Source organism: Diabrotica undecimpunctata, chromosome 4 (assembly GCF_040954645.1).
Source record: "Diabrotica undecimpunctata isolate CICGRU chromosome 4, icDiaUnde3, whole genome shotgun sequence".
In the NCBI taxonomy this organism is placed as follows: domain Eukaryota; kingdom Metazoa; phylum Arthropoda; class Insecta; order Coleoptera; family Chrysomelidae; genus Diabrotica; species Diabrotica undecimpunctata.
Genome location: NC_092806.1, coordinates 70,779,480 through 70,800,301, shown reverse-complemented (window position 1 = coordinate 70,800,301; position 20,822 = coordinate 70,779,480). Strand labels below are relative to the sequence as shown.

General features: G+C 32.9%; 2 protein-coding genes across 2 annotated transcripts in view; one reads left to right on the top strand and one right to left on the bottom strand.

Annotated features, from left to right (window-relative positions):
- Positions 1 to 1,145, top strand: part of LOC140439659 (uncharacterized) — a 42,301-nt gene extending 41,156 nt beyond the window's left edge. Inside the window, exon 4 of the transcript XR_011950677.1 lies at positions 123 to 1,145. The gene's annotated coding sequence lies outside the window, so the exon portion shown is untranslated. The remainder of the gene's footprint in view (positions 1 to 122) is intronic.
- A 12,604-nt stretch (positions 1,146 to 13,749) lies between these two features.
- Positions 13,750 to 20,822, bottom strand: part of PAN2 (PAN2-PAN3 deadenylation complex catalytic subunit PAN2) — a 101,519-nt gene continuing 94,446 nt past the window's right edge. Inside the window, exon 20 of the mRNA XM_072529703.1 lies at positions 13,750 to 20,659. Coding sequence (XP_072385804.1) covers positions 20,493 to 20,659 — 167 coding nt within the window. The 3' untranslated portion in view covers positions 13,750 to 20,492. The remainder of the gene's footprint in view (positions 20,660 to 20,822) is intronic.

Sequence of the window (20,822 nt, the reverse complement as noted above, 5' to 3'; positions counted from 1 at the left end):
TTAGATTATCGTTTTATACGAGTCAACGCCTTACGAAATCGTCATTTAACAGCGGTGCAAACAAGAAATCAGCTTCAAGAGGTTCGAGTCAATAATGTAAGTGTATTTACAGTTTGTCGAAGATTACATGAATTTGGTTTGCAAAGTTGCAGACCAGCAACTGGGCGCAAATTACTTCCACGGCACAGAGTGGCTAGACTACAATTTTCCAGGGAGCGTTTAGATTGGAATTTAGGACAATGGAGTAATGTTCTTTTTACGGATGAGTCGAGATACTATCCGTCGAGATACTGTCCTTCACTCCTCAGATGGGAGAGAACGAGTATGGCGTCGAACTGGAGAGAAATTTGCGGAGTGCGCTTTCAGTCCCCGTGTTAGCCATTGAGGGTGTTCGGTGATGGTACGGGCAGGAATATCCCGAGAGGGGCACACTAAATTGGTATTTATTGAGTGTTCATTGACTGCACACCGGTATATTGAGGAAATTTTACCATTTTCGCAATATATCGACGATGATTTTCTATTAATGCAAGATAATGCGCGACCCCACTCTGCAATGTGTGTCACGCAATATTTAGAGGAAGTTGGTGTTAATAAAATGAACTGGCCAGCGTGTTCGCCAGATCTGAACCCAATAGAGCACGTTTGGTACATGATTGGTAGAAATATTAGAGCCGACGTCTACAGGCAGTTGTAGAGGCTAGGGGAGGCAATACAAACTATTAAGTTATTTTTTAGTACCTAGTTTTTCTTTGTTATTTGCTTACTTAGGTTAAATTACATTTAAGTTGTTTTTTTTTGTTTTGTTATTGTTATCATTGTTCATTAAAACCAAGATCATGTCGTTGCTTTTAATCATTATTTAAATATAGTGCTTCTAGCATGTCGATATGACATTCCTTCGATATCAGTCGCCAAAGCCCCCATCGTCGTATTACAAATTAATACAAAAGATAATGGTAATAATAGTAAAAGTCGTAAATTTTGGGTGTCAAAGTCATTTCGCTCCTAAAAATGAACCAATCCATATTTTCATATAAAACAAAAAACATAAAACTTAGATATGGTTGCAACCGAAACACAAGGTTTTACGAAAATCCGCTAACGGAATCATTCCACAGGATGTTTCAAAGAAAATTTTATTAAAAAACTCACTATACTAAATTAAAATTTATAAAATTTTTACACAGTGTGCTAAAAAATCATCCAAAGAGGGCTAAAAATAAAAAACTGAAATACTTTGAATTTGACCAAAATTTTCTCCGTTGCCTTTTTTTGCATCTGAGTGTATATGAATTTTCAATTCATTTCATTTCAATTCATATTCATTCAAGTTTATTAATCAAAACAGATTATTATTAGCGAAGATATTAAAAAAATATTATTCTCACCTATTCCAAAATCTAAAAAATAGTTGCAAAGGAAATTGGATAAAATATTTTCTTAAAATCAGTTATGTTTTTGCAGAAATGTATAATTATAATAGACAATTTTTCTTTCGTTTGTCCATGTTTTTCGATAATGATCGTCTGAAAAGTATAGGCAGTGGATGATATGATTTATAGAATTTTGACATGAGACTGAAGTTAGACAAATATGATACAAAAAATTACTTAATCGAAGTGTAGAAAATGATCAAGGAGACAATAACACAACTAGCAAAACCAAAGTGATAGATATATAACTAGCGTCATATCTGCTACTAAATGCCCCTACGTACAAAATCTCTATTATACACTAAAAAGAAGGTGAACTATATATATATATATATATATATATATATATATATATATATATATATATATATATATATGTATAAAGAATAAGAACATCAGCATGAAAACAAAGAAAAAAATATATAATACCATGGCAAGAAGTATCCTCACTTATGGGTGTGAAAATTGGACAATAAATAAGAAAACCAAAAACAAAATAAGAGCAACAGAGATGGAATTCCTAAGGAGAAGCTGCAGAGTAACAAGAAGAGACAGAATAAATAACATGGAGATTAAGAGGAGAATGGGAATGAACTCCGACATAATAGACTACATCGAACAGAAGAGATTAACATGGTACGGACATGTCAGAAGAGCAGACCAAAATCGGTGGATAAATAGAATAACAGAGTGGAGCCCGATAGGAAGAAGAAAGAGAGGCAGACCCCGAAGATCTTTCAGAGATGAGGTGGACGAAGCAATGAGTAGAAGAAACCTACAGGAAGGGGACTGGCTAAACAGGAAAAATTGGAGAAAACGGTTGAGTGAAGGAATACAGTGAAAACTGTGGAAATCCTTGTATATATATATATGTATAAATTAAGGATCACTCGGAAGAGTGGTGGGTTTTTTTCGGTCAAAAGGTGGAGAAAAAAGACAAAGTTGATGGCTACTTCATCTATTTATTGAAGACGTTTCGCTTTCTTAATCAGAAAGCATCATCAGTTCATCTAAAAAGAACAATATGAAAAAACCACACAAGCATGGAAAAGTATCTGTGTGGTTTTTTCATATTGTTCTTTTTAGATGAACTGATGATGCTTTCTGATTAAGACAGCGAAACGTCTTCAATAAATAGATGAAGTAGCCATCAACTTTGTCTTTTTTCTCCACCTTTTGACCGAAAAAAACCCACCACTCTTCTGAGTGATCCTTAATTTATATTGGATTGACGGTCGTACTCCTTTTCTCGATATATATATATATATATATATATATATATATATATATATATATATATATATATATATATATATATATATATATATATATATATATATATATATATATATAACGATGGGAACAAGCATGCATAGAGATAGAACGACATATCGGAGGAACGAGAAATTCAGAATCATGGCGAATATTAAAAGCACTTCAACGAAATAAGACAGAGAAAACCCAGATCGGCAAAATTAGTGAAAACGAGTGGCAAAAATACTACGTAGAACTACTTACAGAAAACCGTCCCCAATTTCAGGAAGAGAATATAGAACATGCAGAAAATGTGGCATACGACCAGATAGAAATAAGCCTGGCAGAAGTTAAGAGAGCAATCAAGACATTGAAGAACAAAAAAGCCAAAGGGCCCGGAGGAATACCAAACGAACTAATTAAAAACGGAACGGAAAAGTTATTCCGCATGCTACATAGAATGTTCGAAAGAGGACTAAATGGAGAAGAAATACCTGCGGAATGGACACAAGCATACATCACATCCATACATAAGAAAGGAAACAGGAAAAAATGTGAAAACTATAGAGGAATTAGTATAATATCGTCGGTAGGTAGACTTTACGGGAAAATTATTAAAGAAAAACTAGAAACTGAAATAATAGGAAAAATTGGAGAAGACCAAGCAGGGTTCACAGTAGGAAAATCATGCCTAGATCATACGTACACATTAGAACAACTCATAGAGAAGAAAATGGCAAAAGGTAGACCGGTCCACCTGGCCTTTGTTGATCTAAAGAAAGCATATGACTCAATACCTAGAGTCAAATTATGGGAAGCAATGAATGATCTCGGAATCCGACAAACACTAATAAAAGCAGTTAAAGCACTATACAAAGAAAACAAAGTAGCTATTAAATGTGGAAATAAAGCCTACAATCCATTTAAGACGACAAAAGGACTTCTACAAGGCTGTTCTACGTCCCCTACTCTGTTTAAAATATTCTTGGAAAAGACACTCAAACCATGGAGGAGAAAGTGCGAAGGAATGGGCATACCAGTAAGAGACGAATACCTATACACCTTAAGTTTTGCCGACGATCAAGTAGTCATCGCACAAGATGAAGAAGATCTCAGCTTTATGCTCAGAAAACTAGAAGAAGAATATAAAAACAACGGAATGGAAATAAACTTAGAGAAAACCGAATACCTAACAACAGAAAACAAGGATATGAGAAACCTAGAGATAGACGAGGGAAGACAAATAAATGGAACAGATAAATTCAAGTATTTAGGAACCATAATATCGAACCAGGGAACAACAGAAGAAGATATAAACAACAGACTGAGACAAACAAGAAACTGTATAAGACAACTAAACTCAGTGTTGTGGGATAAGAACATTACGATAAAGACAAAAAAGAGAATATATAATACCCTGACAAGAAGTATCCTGACATATGGGTCCGAAAACTGGACAATAAACAAGAGAAATAGAGGTAGAATAAGAGCAGTAGAAATGGAGTTCCTGAGGAGAAGCTGTAGACTTACAAAAAAAGACAGAATTGAAAACGCAGAGATTAAGCGGAGAATGGGAGTGCAATCAGACATAATCGACTATATAGAGGAGAAGAGACTATCCTGGTACGGCCACGTCAGAAGAGCGGACAGAGGACGCTGGATAAACAAAATCACAGAATGGAGCCCGACTGGAAGAAGAAAGAGAGGAAGACCCCGAAGGTCATTCAGAGATGAAATCGACGAGGCTATGGAGAAAAGAACCCTGCGAGATGGAGACTGGAATGACAGGGAAAATTGGAGAAAACGGTTGAGTGAAGGAAGACAGTGAAAACTGTGGAAATCCTTAGTAGTAGTAGTAGTAGTAGTATATATATATATATATATATATATATATATATATATATATATATATATATATATATATATATATATATATATATATTATATATTATCACAATTTGAAAAGAATATACTTGTTCATATTCACACAATATTCTACGAAAAAAACCTTGTTCGTAATTGTTAGATAATAATGATAATTGCTTTTAAAGGGGATAAATATTATATGGGTCGGTAAAAGCAAAATGTAACTGATTTTATACGAATTTTGTGAATGTTTAGATGATATATATTTATTGTTAAAGATGTTTTCTATTAAGTGTAAGCTGTACCAATAATTTAATATATTTTGTTAAGCCTATTCACTATTAGTATTTTTTTGGCACTTTTTCAGATAAGGATTATGATTGAATTATGATATTTCTGGCAATCATCATCAAAAAGTTGATCGACACATTTAAATTTCCTCTTAAAAATATGTGGTAATGCTAGATATTAGTAAAGTAACACTAAGCAAAACAAGAAAGACGCTCGTTAATGCACGAGTTAACGGTGGAAAAATCACCTATGATCGACGGCATGAGAGATTACTTCCTCTTCTCTGTTTTTTTTTGGGTTTCAATTATGTAATCATTTACCCAGAGCAGAATATAAAGTTATGCGCGTCTTAAGACGGGTACACATATGCGAGCTGTTCGAACAAGCGAGCTGTTAGCGAACAATTCGTTGAAAATACGTTTACAGCGAACTCATCACAAACTCGTCAGAATCCATGGAAAGCGACAAACCAACTCGTGCGAAGTAACAGTTTTGTTTGTGTAGAAGTGCATATAATTTATTTTATTCATTTTTATTGAACACAATTTGGTGAAATATAATTTATGCTTTCAGAGTTTCTGTTTTATTCAACTCACCTTTCCTGTTCCACCGGTTGCTGTGGAGACCTGTTTCTTTTCACACCTAAACAATGCCAATAGGGATATCATTTTCGGTTTACAGTCTTCTGGTGGCTTGTCCATTCTCGCCTATTTCGCACCATGTATCACCTTTTAAGTTTTTTCGAAAATTATCACGGTCTTTCAGATCCAAGAGTATCCTCTTGTTTTGATATGTCAATAAGTTCAATACATTTATTCTCAAACCACTGTGCCATCATGGAAAACTTGGTTTCGCGCTGAAAAATATACACTAAATTCAAGCAGGAACAAGTCGTACAATCTCGATGCGACAGCACGAACAGACATCCTAATCGAACTGCGAATATCCTTTGTGTTCGTCTCAAACACCTATAGGCCGTGGTTCCTGACGAGCGACGAACGAACACTCACAAGCGGTTCCTCCGCTTGCGAGTTTCGTATAAAATTATACGAATATGGCGTTCGCGAACAGTTCGGTTCGCATATGTGTACCTCTCTTTAAAGTTAACGTTGCAGTAATAAATATAGTAGAATGCTCCCATTCATAGATTTTAATAGTTCTGCAGATATATTGCGGCGGCTGGCACCTTACAGAGACCCTTCTTCTTCCCGCATGCATTGATCACTGATGTAGAATAGTGTTTGTTGATATTGATACCAAAAGAACTTTATAAAAACAGACTTAAATCTAAAATTAACGTAAGTATAGGTACAGTTCAAAATTGCATATCTCCACTCTTTTTTTATTTATTTCAAAAATACAAAACCTAAAAATATAAAAACTTTTATAAGTCAAACGTCTTTTCATTATTACACTTATAATTTGTGGAAATAATAATTGTACACAGCAATTAACAAAAAATTAAAATACTTATACGCTTAGTTTTCTCCTTCTTCGGTATTTTCCGCTTCACTATCATCATTAAATTCAATAATAATTTTACTTTCTCCATTAATATGGAAGTGCCCAATCTTCTTGTATTATTCTTCAACATTGATCACTTTAGCGATTCTTTTCTGCCAGTCTTCTTTGGTAATATTAAATACTTCTTTTTTAATTGCTTCAATTACCTTCTTATCAAGTTTAGCAAATGTATTTGCACGCCTTATACTTGTTTTTACTTGTTCCCAAATTTACTGTACAACAGTGGTTTTCAACCTTTTTGAGTCATGTACCACAAAATTCTTTTTATTATTTTTGATACCACCTAACTGAAATACCTACCTAGCTAAGTAATGTAATTAATTATAATTTATACGCTGGAATTTTAAGGAACGAATAACATAAAATTCAACAAGAGTAAAATTTTTTTAGGGTAGGGGAAGAGGGGGCACAGTGTTACATAAATGTTTTTATTTGATGTCATTTTGACAGGATTTCATTAAAAATAAAATTTTTAATATTTTAGAACTCGTTTGGATTTGACGCATACTATTATATAATCAACTATAGGAAAAACTTACATGACTAGTCGGTAAAAACGATTTTGTAGAGAAAATACAATTGTAACATTGTGCCCCACTAGTGGGGAACAGTGTTATATACTATGGGGTACACTGTTACACAAGGAATACTGAAGTGATTAATGAGAATTTTATATTAAATACCATTTATTTGTCGTAACTCTACATACAAATAATATAAAATTTATTTTAATACATTATAATAATTTTGAAAATCTACGGGAAACACCAGCATTTCACTTCTGCGTGCTGTCTGGCCTGAAGGTTTGGGAGTTGGTAATTTTAAAACAACTTGGGAGACATTAAATACGTAGTTTTCATTGGAGGAAATAAATGTGAACTTGGGAAATAAACGACGGATATAGGTAACTTTCACTGTAGTTTCAGTTTTGCCAATAATATGTCCTATAGACAATATTTCTATGCCTTTTGAGATACCTTCTTTAATGAGAACATAATCGCCAACGTTTATTTCTTTATTATCGTCGTAATCCATTTGGGATATCTCTTCGTCATGACTTATAAACGATCCCATACTTGATTCACTATCAGCACAAGAGAAAGATTCTTCCGATTTCTCTGAGTCAGAAGAATCTTCCATATCTTGAAGTTTACGTGTATTTGATTGAAAAACGTTTCTTTTTACAACTTCTTTTCGCTTTCTGTCATTTTCATCTTTATTTGGCGACTCTTCGTCTTCTGACGCTGATGTCTGTTTCTGAATCCTTTTATGTAAGACAGACATTTTTGTTTTACCACATTTTTTTGACGTGTTTATTTCACCGCGTTTTCTATTTGCGTTCTTCTCATGCCTTACTTTTAGATCAGCAATTAGTGCGTCTTTAATAGGTGTATTTGTTAATATTTGACTTTTACGTTTTCGGTTCTTTCCTCTTCCTTCTTTTCTATCTTCTGCTCGAGGAAAAGGGCGAACTTGTTCTGGAGAGACTAGCGATGACAACCATGATGAAGTTGACGGAACTTCTGAGGATATTGCCGAACATGAAGGCAGCTGAAATGATGCAGTTGCCACAGGCATTATCTCAGGTATTTGATGTGTTTTTATCTCAGCAGTTTCATTATTGACTAGCTGTGGTGCCATATCAGGCGTTTCAGTAACGACTTGTTTTATTGGTAACGTAGCTGTTTCATTTGTCATCTGCTCTACGGGAAACGGTCGGTCAGTTACTGCAGATGCTAGAAAATCGTCTTCAGAGAAGATCTGCCGATTCAATGGCCAAATTCCAGTTGACTTAAATCCACTAATAATGTTGTTTGGAATAAACGCAAGTGGATATGCTTTGCCCAAGAGTTCAGCTATTTCATAGATAGTTATTGTTTTGCCAGGATTAGTTATCATCCAATCATTGCAGGCTTTATTAAAGTGAGTTTTTAATGACTTATATAATGCTTTATCTAAAGGTTGAAGTTTTCCGCTTGTGTGTGGGGGTAAAGTTAAAAGTATAATTCCGTTAGACTTACAAAATTCCAATGAAGCAATTGTAATGTGCGACTCATGGTTATCCAAAATTAGTAGTATGGGAGATTCTGAAGATGATTTTGTAAAATGATGGAGATGTCTCAATATGTCGATGAAGACTTCTCCGTTGACCCAACCTGTTTTTACTGCTGCTCCTGCAGATCCAGGAGGTGCTCCCTTCAACATTCTGTCCTTAAAATGAACTCTGGGAAATACAAGGAAGGGCGGTACAGAATTACCTATTGCATTAATAAAACAGCATACCGTCACCAATACCCCTCTTTCACCTGAAGTTACTTGTCCAATTTGTTTTAAGCCTTTCGGACCTACTACATTTGGAGGATTGTGAACAGTGGTAAGTGCTGTCTCATCCAAATTGTAGATATTTTCTGGACTTGGACCATTGCGAAATTTTTTAAAAGCACTTACCAAATTGTCAAAAAATTAGTTAATATTTGTTTTGTTGAAACTGGTTGCACGACTCAGACTAGTCGCCTCAGGTTTTCTTATGGATAGCTGGGAGTATCGTTTCATATAACCGTACAACCAGTCTACTCCAGCCTGTTTATTTTCGTTCCATGAATTTGGAAACTTAAGATTATTTTTCACAGCCAATTCATATGCAAACTGCATTACATTCTTTCTGGTTAAGCCATGGTGCATTTTACAAGCTATAATCAAATAATCTCTTAGTTGATCTTCTAGCTCTTTCGAGAAAACTTGATTTATTTCATAGTTTGGCGTAAATCTGAAATTTACTCGCTCTTCTTCCGACAAAGCTTTGTGTTTATCAACATATCTTTTTAGAGTCATATGAATTATATTAGCTTGAATGGCTGCTGCCCTTACTGACCATCCGTTATTAACTACATTAAGAACGGCCGTTTTCATTGTATCATGGGTAAATGAGGCTATTTTTCTGATGGATTTTCTGTTACGAACCATTTTGATTCTGAAATAAAAATACAAAAGTAAATAAAACATCTTACTACTACCATATGCAATTTAGTACAAAATTAGTATTGTACATCATGCATATTTTCATTGTTTTTCTAGCAAAAAATGAAATATCACACTGTTCCCCACGCCTAAGTAGTGTAACACTGTACCCCTTCATAAGTTGTAACTCTGTGCCCCGAACGACGTTTTTACATTCAAATAATATTTTTGCCGAGTCACGAATTTTTGGGGTTATGTTAGTCCTACGAGTGTGTAGCTACAAGACGCATTTATAGTAATATATATCAATACAATGTGTAATATTTATTTACTAAGAGTTAAAACAGTTTTTAATACGTATCATTTACTTACTTTGGTGGTACAAAAACAGAAAAACACTTATATTTTCACTCAAATGTACAGTGACGGTCTACAAACACACCTACTGTTAACAAATAACGGAAAGTAACTACGACGACGACGGTACGGTTTTAAGTTCAACTTTAAGAAGATGGCGGAGAATTTAACATTGTACCCCGTGTAACACTGTGCCCCCTCTTCCCCTATATTTTTAGATTTTATATATAGGTAGTTAGAATAACAAACTAATTAGTTGCTGTGAAGAAGGTTGTGCTTGAGTATTTTCACATAACTTATTAATATCTGGTTCGGTGTTACTCAGATATAGCCGAAGATCAGGTTCTACATTAGTTCTAAGTTTGTTTCTTACGAGTTCTTAAGATTCAGCATTGCGGAAAATCCATTTTCGCACAGCTATGTTGTTGAAAATATTATCCAATATGGTTCTAAACTGCACTTAATAGTTGTTATGATCAACTGTACTACTATACCATCCGTATAGTTCTCTAGCTTACCTTCAAGACTTACGTCAAATTTTTTTTAATCTCAGGGTTTTTAATGCTTCTACGCTAAATATGTTCTGTCTAACTTCTCAATTTTATTTACATGGGAGATTCTAGCTCTTATTTACGTTTGGACTAGATAGTGGTCAGAATCTATGCTTTTCCCACGTCTTGCACAGATATCTATCACGTCACTGAAGTGTCTTGCATGCTTGCGTCTACTACTACATGGTCGATTTGATTTACTGTATTCTCGCCAGGGCTTCTCCGTTCCTGTATATATATATATATATATATATATATATATATATATATATATATATATATATATATATATATTCATAAAGCAGGTGCTGGCAATTACCATGTTCATCGAGGCCGCTAAGTATATCGGGCAAGTTCCGTTGTTGTTTGACTCTTTATGACTGTTAACTGTGATTTCCAATGCGCATTCCCTCTCCTTACGTATATTTACATTAATTCTAATATTTAAGACCTTTACGACATTTATAGGACAATATTGTATAATGCCCTCCAGTTGTTTATAAAAATTTTCTTTTTCTTCATCCGGCTTCTCAATTGGTGCATGAGCGTTTATGCGTTTATGCTTAGAAGAATTTACCACTGATTCTTATCTTGCATAATCTTTCGTTAATAGGTTGGAAGTCTATTATAAATTGCTTTACACTATGAAGCCTGTTCCTAATTTGTGTTGTGTTGGGGACAGCTATAATATATCGTAAAATTCTTTTTTTTTTTTTTCAAATAGTTTCTTTCCCAGCCACCCCATTTCCTGAAGTGGAATTATGTCCCTTTTATATAATTACTAAATTGCCAATAAGAGTCCGTAAGGCCCGTGGTCTGTACAGCAATCTTATACTCAACGTGAATAACCCTAAATCATTGTTCTTCCCTAAGTCGTCGTCTAGATTTCAATCCGGAAACTTCTTATTGAATTCTCGTAAATTTTTTTATAGTACTGGGGTGTTATCCCTAACCCCAACCTGGGGAGACTCTTCTGTTACGGTTACCACACCTTAGCCAAAAGGTTCCAGATTTGAGGCGCTGGAGACTCGCCTTCATCCATCCATCACATCGCGAGTAAGATTTGTTAATGACATTGACATATGCCAAATAGGGCGTTGGTATTTAATGACTGACCACTAGGCATAGCTACTGCCACCAATACCCATCTATTGACCATTCACCCTCCTTTTTTCTCATCCGGGCTTGAGACCCGCTTCGGTAAAGTTAGGTCTATTAGCGATTATACCAATCCCACTTTTAGCTTTGCCGTTTCATATGTACCATAATTGTATTTTTCACCATTTCTTTAGCCTATTGTTCTTTCCAGTTCTTCTCCTTTTGGTGCATATTGATGCTTTAAATAGATTAGTTGTTGTGGAGAACCATTTCCTCAGGTTTTTTAACAATTATATTCTTCTTCTCCCAATTCCTCGCTTTCCGAATACTTTGCCTTGAAGGATTATTATCAGAAATGCGTATTTAGCGCCGTTTCTCATTATGTGTCCGAGATATTCTAACTTTCTCCTTTTAATCGTATACATCACTTCTCTTTATTTCCCCATTCTTTGTAGTACCATTCATGATATCCTTAGGATTCTTCAGTATAGCCACATCTCGAAGGCTTCAAGTTTTTTCTCCATCGCTTCAGTGAGTGTCCAGGATTCAACTCCGTAGTATAATATCGAGAAGATATAACATCGTAGGAACCTTACTTTTATATCCAGATTAAGGTTGTGGCTTTTAAAGAGTTTGGCCATGTTGTTGAATGCACTCCTAGCCTTCTCTATTCTACATTTTACTTCTTGTGAGTGATCCCATTGTTCGTTTACTATTCTTCCAAGATAGGTAAACTGTTTTACTGGGTCCACTGGTGTAGAATTGGTAAGTAGTTGGACGTCTCTAATTTTTTTTTTTATTTATTTACAAACTCGCATCAGCCTGTAAGGCTATTAGCGAAAACAGAAAAAGTATTAACAATAATTCAACAGTGTAACAATTAAATTTTGTATAAATAATTTATTGCTTTAAGATATTGCATAATCACTTTGGCACCGCACTTTAAGAATAGTTCTCTCAAATTCTCCGGGATTTCGAATTTACATATTTCCGCACTGTGTAACGGGCACTCCACTAGAAGGTGTTTTATTGTTAGCGGGGTCTCGCAAGCATAACACTCCGGTTGGGGATTCTTTGTTATCAGATGCCCATGCGTAAGGCGACTATAACCAAGCCGCAGTCGTGTGATGATAACCTGAGAAAAACGATTGGTGGAACTATCAGATCATGGTTGAAATATTGGTTTTATCTCAAGTAATTTTGCCTGTATTTTACACCATCTGCTATTCCATATGTTGACTATTTTGCTGTGGCAATATGATTTGAGATCTGTCGCTGGAGTTTTTGGATAGAATTCAATAGTTGTGCCCTCTAAGGCTTCTCGTGCATATTTATCCGCCAGATCGTTTCCCGTGATTCCAACATGAGATGGCACCCACAGGAAAGCAATGTTTCTGTGTTTTAGGTTATGCAATTCTTGTCTAATGAGTTTGGCCACAGGATGGGAAGAATAGATTTTTGAGATGATTTCTAGAGAACTTAGTGAGTCAGTAATTATTAAGAAGTTAGTTTCAGGACATTTTGTAACATGAAATATGGCTTTATATATTGCAAAGAGTTCTTCTGTTAAAATAGTATTAGTCTCCGCTAGTTTATATTTCTTTATTTCATCCTCTGTTACAAAGGCAGAAGCTACACAACGTTCTGTCCTAGATCCATCTGTGAATAACTGTTTGAAGGAAGAAAATTGAGAAATCTCTAATTTTATTTTTGCTGATGACCATAAATTTTATTTTGATATATTTACTTGTAGTCCAAATCTTTCACTTACTTCATTTACTTTGTTTATTAGTTGCTGTAAACTGTTTAAACTGTCTGCAAAAATAACGGTGTCATCTGCATATCGGATGTTGTTTAGGCGTTCTCCATTTAAAAGGATTCCATGTTCGTAGTTTTCCAAGGCTTCACCAAATATTTCCTCTGAATATAGGTTGAATAATATAGGTGAAAGTATACATCCTTGTCTAACGCATCGAAGAATCTGGAAGATTTGCTCTTATTGTGGCTGATTGGTTTCAGTATAAATTTTGTATTATACGCTGGTCTTTATCATCCTTTTGGGCTTTTGTTAGAACATCCATTATTTTTCGGTGTTGAACTGTGTCAAATGTGTCCTTCCAGTTAGTCTCTTTGATATAAGTATTGTGTACTCTTTTTTTAGCTCATCCAGCAACCCTTTACTCTTACTTGTTGAAGCTCCAAGACTTCAAGATTATCTGATTTTTCTAATTTGTAATGGTAAGCGGGAATACCTCGGCAGTTGTTTTTGGAAAGTTGTATTAGGGTATGAAAAGATTTTCACTCATTTCATGACGGCACGATTGTGTTAGCACCTATTAATGCAACCAAAGTCCAATATTACCACGCATCCGCTTACACTCACAGGAAAAATGCAGGAAATAAGTAAAGTGATGTTTTAGAAAAATTTTATTAAGAACTTGATCATAGAAAAAATAATTTAATAACTTTGATTCAAGACAATCTGAGGTATAAATAACAATGGAATGGCTATTATCTGGTTATAAATGCACAAGTATTGAGAACCAACGAACATAAAATATCAAAAATTTTACATGAAAAAATATTTTAAGGTTTGTACAATTTACTACAATTACATTTGTTAAATATACATAAAAATAGAAATAAATATAAATATAAAAATATACAAATATAAAATGACTAGTATCATAGCATTGTTATGAAAACTTCGGGACAAACAAAAAAAATCGGGACTTTGGTACTGAGTATTCCAAATCATGTTTTTAATTTATTTTAAAAGTAATAAAAATAAATTAGTTATTTTCAGACAGAACAGATACCAATTCAATATATAACTTCAAATATAAAATACTTACATATAATTTAAATAGTTAAATATCAAAATATATTATTTAAATTACTTTACTATATTACGTACATTCACAAAATAATAGCATTTGTGTTTTTGACAGTCACAGGCAAATAAACTACAAAATTTTAAAAACCATACGGTAGCACTTATGTAATGAGAAAATTGTATTTTTTGTTGTTCGTCCTTATGAGACAAAATAGAATGCTGTTAACCAAAATAAAAAGTAAATATATAGACAAATTAATGAATCTGCGTTTGAGTTTGCGACCGAAGTGGATTGTAGTCTCTGACAATGAATAGTCTTCAACATATCACTACTTAAATAAAGATTCTTAACACTTTTCATCGCCAGATGTAAAGTATTACATGGTTTTTGGCTGTTTTTTCAAGTAACTGGTGAATCCGTTATCAAAATTACACTAGCTATCATAATTTGTAAGTAAATATGTTTTTTTCTAGTTTTCTCATAACCGGAAGTAAAAAATTTAAATTTTCTCTTTATATAATTTTTAGCGAATAACAGTCAAGCATGTGTTTTTCTGTATCTTGCAGTTTTCGTTACTCTAATCTGCGGACGGATAGACAGACAAAATCGTGTTTTTTTATTTACATTTTGATCTAATATAAGGTCATTAATAATTTGGTATATTATGCTATTAATGGACCTAATATTATGCCTAACTCAGAGCGTGAAATATGTCCTGAGTTCTCTATATTCTTAATAAATGATTTTAATTTTTATTGACGTGATATTATTTTAATAGGCTATAACTTTTACTGGGTACACCGTTAGACGGTTTTACAGCATCTATAATAATTTTTCTTTGGAACAATTCAGATTTGTCAATGGCTCATTTCGAATATATTCACGAGGTAATACCACAGTTGTAAAAAATGTAATTTTATGCCACACCTGATTATCAAAACACAAATTACCAGGAGAAGAAACATAGAACAAACTATATACACACTAACAGTGGGCTACAATCCTAAAGGATTGAATAGCCTTGATGATTATTATGATACATTACACTCAGTAGAATACTCAGTACGAAGGCTGCTACTTAAGTTTTGAGATATGACAACACCGATGTTAAAGTTGCGACATCAGTAGTAAATTTGGACGTTTTAATGCTATCAGGTACTTGTAATATATTCACAGCCAAAAATGCGCGCCTACAACAGATTCTATAAAAGCAAGCAAATGCAAACTTATCTCTATGTACGTCTCGGTCCCTACTCTACCCCTATTTTAAAGATAGATAAAAATGGTCACACAGTGTTAATGTATTTAGCTCGCTTTTTCGTAGCTCTGAATATATTATAGTTTTATAATAATAATGCATTAGCATAGTTACCAGTGACTTGAAAAATTTCTTTCGATAATCGAAATCGATATCGAAAAAACGATATTGTATGTGAACAGTACGATCGCCATGTGACAGCGTGAGATTAAAGCATTTTCGGGCATTAGTTGTATTGATATACGTATAATATTGTGTGAACATTTGGTCGATAAAAATATTTGCATATAGTATATCTCTTAAACAGAGATAACTCAACACAATTTGTTCGCAAACTAAGCACTTAGAAGAGGTGGGTTACATGCTTCTAGAGACTGGCAAATTTTACTTTGTCTTTCAAGATTGAATGAGCGCTTGTCGCATGTACTGGCTTGTCCGGGAGCTATCATTCGTAAACAATCAAAAAATCATTTATTCTAATACAGGTACAATTCGTGGCAGAATCTTAATTATGGAATTTATTTCGCAGGTAAAACATACGGTTTAAGTGCACAGACTTGTGAAATATTTAGCATTGTATTGAAATTTATGTCGTTGGAAGCAGAACGTGGAGAGGTATTAATTCTTTTGGCATAAATACAGGAAAAGGTTGCAAAAGCAGTTCGTTTAAGTAAGGACACAGTTAAAAATATAGTCAAGCGCAAATAAATAATATTGAGTAAGGGAACTTTCATCCTTCTATACAAAACATATTAAATGTAAACAGAAATAACAATATAGATGATTTCGATACGAAAATATTTCGAAGAGTTATTCAAAATTGGTATATACATGAAAAAAACAGCATCACTCATACAGGTTACACTAAAAATTGAACGATTTCAAATTATCATAAAATCGGACATGCCGAAAGTTATGAGTGATGTAAAAAAAAATATAACTGAAAATTACTTATGGAGCGAAATGACATTCGAGAGTTAAGGACAATAATAAAGGGCAAATAAAACAATATCGTGCGGACGAATTATCAATATTTGCGAAACGTATATTCCTTTCTTCCATACTCATTAAAAAGCTTGGTCTGATAGCAATAACAAAGTAGTCAATTTAGTCAAAGTCCATGTTTGACGGAAAAATGGTTTCTTAGCGAATGCTTCACTTATTTTTAAGTCTAAAACGAAGTCAGGTGATTTTCATGATGACAGGAAATTCTTAAACTACAAGAAATAGCTTATTATACCTAATATACCACTACATAGTTGTACCTGATAACGCACCGTACCAGAATGTACATACAGTCTGAAAAATCTTCCATGTCCATATCTTGAAGAAAGCAAAACATGTTAAAAGTCGATTTATGAAACATAATAAAAATGTATAAACCGAATTATAATTAATTATTATTATTATTATTATATAATTAATAATTAATTATAAAGTTGATAAGAGTATAGAACAACATGGTCACAATACTTTGAGATTACCACCTTATCACGTGGCTGTCGTAGCCCAGTGGTTAGGTTTGATGTATTTAAAACGTCAGTTTTAGAGTGAAGAGATCTCTGTCTCAAAAATAGCAACCTTCGTATACAAAAGCAAAATACATTTTCATAGTAAAAAATTTGATATACATATATATTGACAATTTTGCTCTTACCGGAAACAGTAAAAAACGTAATTCAATTTTAACAAAACGTCTAAAGATTTTATATATCTTTAACAATTTTGTACTATTTATTCAACTTTCACAGTAGCATAGGTGTATGACTCTCATGATTTCCTTTTATTTCACTATGTTTCAAACAAACGTATATTTTATATTTATCTTTCTTTTGAACTAAACTTTAGCAAACCATTTAATGCTTTATTAACATATTTAACACTTTAGTAACAGGCTTTTTTGTTTTCATATATATTAACTATGGTGATATGGTATTATATGGTGATTTGAAATTCGGCAGTTCAAAATATTATTAACATGATAAAGAACACCTAACAAAAAATACAAATTATAATAAAGGTGTATCTCAATACATCAAATCCAAAATATTAAATAAAGGATAAAGCTGTATCTCAAAAAACGTGAAAAAAGTACAATCTTGGATTTAAAGTTTAATAATTAAAATTAATCAAGTGTAGAAAACTGACATATAAAGACTGAAGGGTTTCTTGAAAATATATCTAAATACTGTTTTACAATTTACCAGTAACTAGAAGTTTAATTTATCTTACTTCAAATAGTTGAATCATAAAAAAAGCAAATTTGACTTTCCTAATAGATCTATTAGAATAGTAAATATTACTGGACTCTTTATTCTGAAAGTCTTTATTCAATGCTGTAAATATTAATTTAGCTACTTCAGTTTTTTGTAAGAAGTATTCTTCTAAATGTGCCATACCCCACTTTGAGCTTAAGCAACTCCCATAAATATATCTGTGTTGAGTGTACACATATATACAGGCCCCAAAGTTTAAAGTCGATTCTGAACAACTAAGTTTAGAGGAGCAATAATAAACAAGTCACGACTTCGTGGTTGTTCAGGGTCTTTGAAGCTGCGAACTTGCCAATACTTTTTGATTTTGTAATGGAAATAGAACCCACACAATTTGGCACCAAAGGCGTATCTACTCATATCTGAGCTACCTATACAGCAAGATTACATATTACGTTTCTTTTTATTTAAAGTAATTATTATCGTGGAAATACTTTACTTACTTTGTACTTTAAAATATAGAAAATACTTTAAAGAAAAAACTTTAAATACTTTTTTACACACTAATAATTTATTATAGTGCGAAATATACCACGTAGATTTTTTGATAAATACCTATATAAAATTAATAGATACAAAATATATACGAAATATATATACAAAAAAATTTCTTTTATAATATAATATTATACTGAATAATATACTGTATAATATATATATAATATACTGAAGACTGCTTTATAGGCACACTACGAATGGTTTATTGATTAAAAGTCCGATACATCAGTAACAGTATGCGTTTGAGCAGGAACATGACTCTCGAATGGAAACGGCAATGCACCATCTTGTATAGTGGACCAGCTTGTACTTTTGGACAATCAAAATGTAATGCTGGGTGCATTTTATAAAAAGACTACACGAAATAAGCTGCAGATGGATAGACTGCTTGCTAAAGAGCTGTGTGATATACACAGCGTTACTGGGGGATATAGTGTCAGAACAGGCAGCCATAGACAATCCACAGAGGCAGTATTGCCTCATCTCTTGTGGATCTGCTTATTGATAAGCTGACAGCTTAACGCAGCAATCGGCAATTCACCAATGACCTGGTCATCTTACCCCACGGCAAACTTAATGACACAGTCAGAAATATAATACACCACGCTTTGACTGTAGTTACAAAACGGAATTCATATGTAGGGCAACATAAGCCACCAGAAGACTAAAATAATGAAATTTGCCAGCATGAGGAATTTAAAGAGATTGCGTCCCCTAAGCCTAAATGGTACAAATCTAAATCTGCCTTTTTGAATGAATCAAACAAAAAAAATCAGGCCCGGTTTTAAAAAGGTGGTTCGTTTTGTTCATAGAAAAAATTGTACACTGTTTACCATTTTTGAAAACTCTTATAAGAATTTTATAAATTAGACAAATAGTCAAATATAAGGGGCTTACTAATTTTTTTCCTTACAAGAATACTTAATTTTTAATTAAAAAAATCAAATTTGACTGTGAATTAAAAGATTTTGCTGCGATAGTATTAATATTTATAAATTAATAGATTTTCAAAAAATTTAATTTTTGCAAGAAAAGTAACATTTTTTAAATCTGTAGTTCGGTTTGCCAAACTTTTAATTAGTAGTCAAATTTGATTTTTTTATTAAAAATTAAGTAATCGTGTGAGGAATAAAATAAATATGGCATTTTAATTGTGTATTTGTCTAATTTATAAAATTCTTATTAAAGTTTTCAAAAACCGTATACGTGGTGAAATTTTTGATATGCACAAAACGAACCAATTTTTTAAAGCCGGACTTGATTTTTTCTAGTTTGAATAAATCAGTTGATTAGGTGGTAGTAGCGTAACGTTTGAACAAAATATGAGACATCGAACTTACCGTTCAAAAGTTATGATGAATAGAAATTTCAGTCAAAATTCACAACTCATCTTATATATTATTAAAAAATGGTACCAGACACTTTTAAATGGCCATTTGTTATTCCCCTTAGGGACCTCCATACGGGGTAGGAGTATGTAAAGTTCACTCGCCCTGTATATGGATGTATATATACACATTCCTACAAAAAAGTACTACAAGTGCCATAAAAATGTAAGGAGATAATATTTTTGTTTTCATAACATTTTTTTAACAGAAATATTTATTGGATTTTGTTGAAGATATGCACCAACCATGTTGTGGGGCGTAATATCTACATATAAGGAGTCATACGGAAAGATACAGTTAACTGCTCGTAAGTAAACTACAGATTTTAGAATCACATGTCGTTCCTTAAGCACCTGTTTCAATATTTCAACCTGTGTGATCCACAAATTTGATGGCAGCCAACCTTTAACAACTGCAAGAGTTAACTAATAATTGGGAAGATGTGAACCGAATCTACTTGGAGGAACTGATAAGAAGGATGCCAAGAATTTGTCGTGAAGTGATCAGTGCTAAATAGAATACCATATTCTTTTTTTTTATTTATTGACTGAAAATTAACCTTTAATTAATATTAATGTTCAGACTTGGTTAATTTAAATCTAAATAAATTATTAAATAATGTTTATGCTATAAGCTCGAAAATTAAAAAAAATGGGAGGTATATGAACGTAATATAGCCACGAAATAAAAGAAACCCATAAGAATCCACGACTATGCTACAAAAACTATATTTCTTTTTATTTTCTCTTTTGATCTTAACTAATCTCATACTAAGAGAGTACTTTTATACCCTCGAATTTTTGTTACGTATTTAAAATTAATATCATTTCATTATTTCTAAACTTTTTCGTTTTTTTTTAATTAATTTATTTTGTATTGTTGCATATAGATTTGTATAAGTATTTAATCTTCCGGCACCTTCCAGTTAAGTACTTTACCTGTTTCATATAATTCAGCTAACGCTTCTCCTACCCGTTTTTGTTCATCTAACTGTTTGTACTTTTTAAATAATTGAAGCGCTGCTCGTGCATCTTCTACTGAGTCATGAGTCTCGGATTGAATTTTCATGCCTTAAAAAATATTGTATGCTATATTCTATATTAATTAGCATTATAATTCAAATACCAAACAATTTTAACAAGGAGCATGCACAATTCAAGCTCACGGCTTTTTTGTCATTTTTAATAACTAATATTACAACTTTATTATTCTGTCAATATTAATTAATAAAAA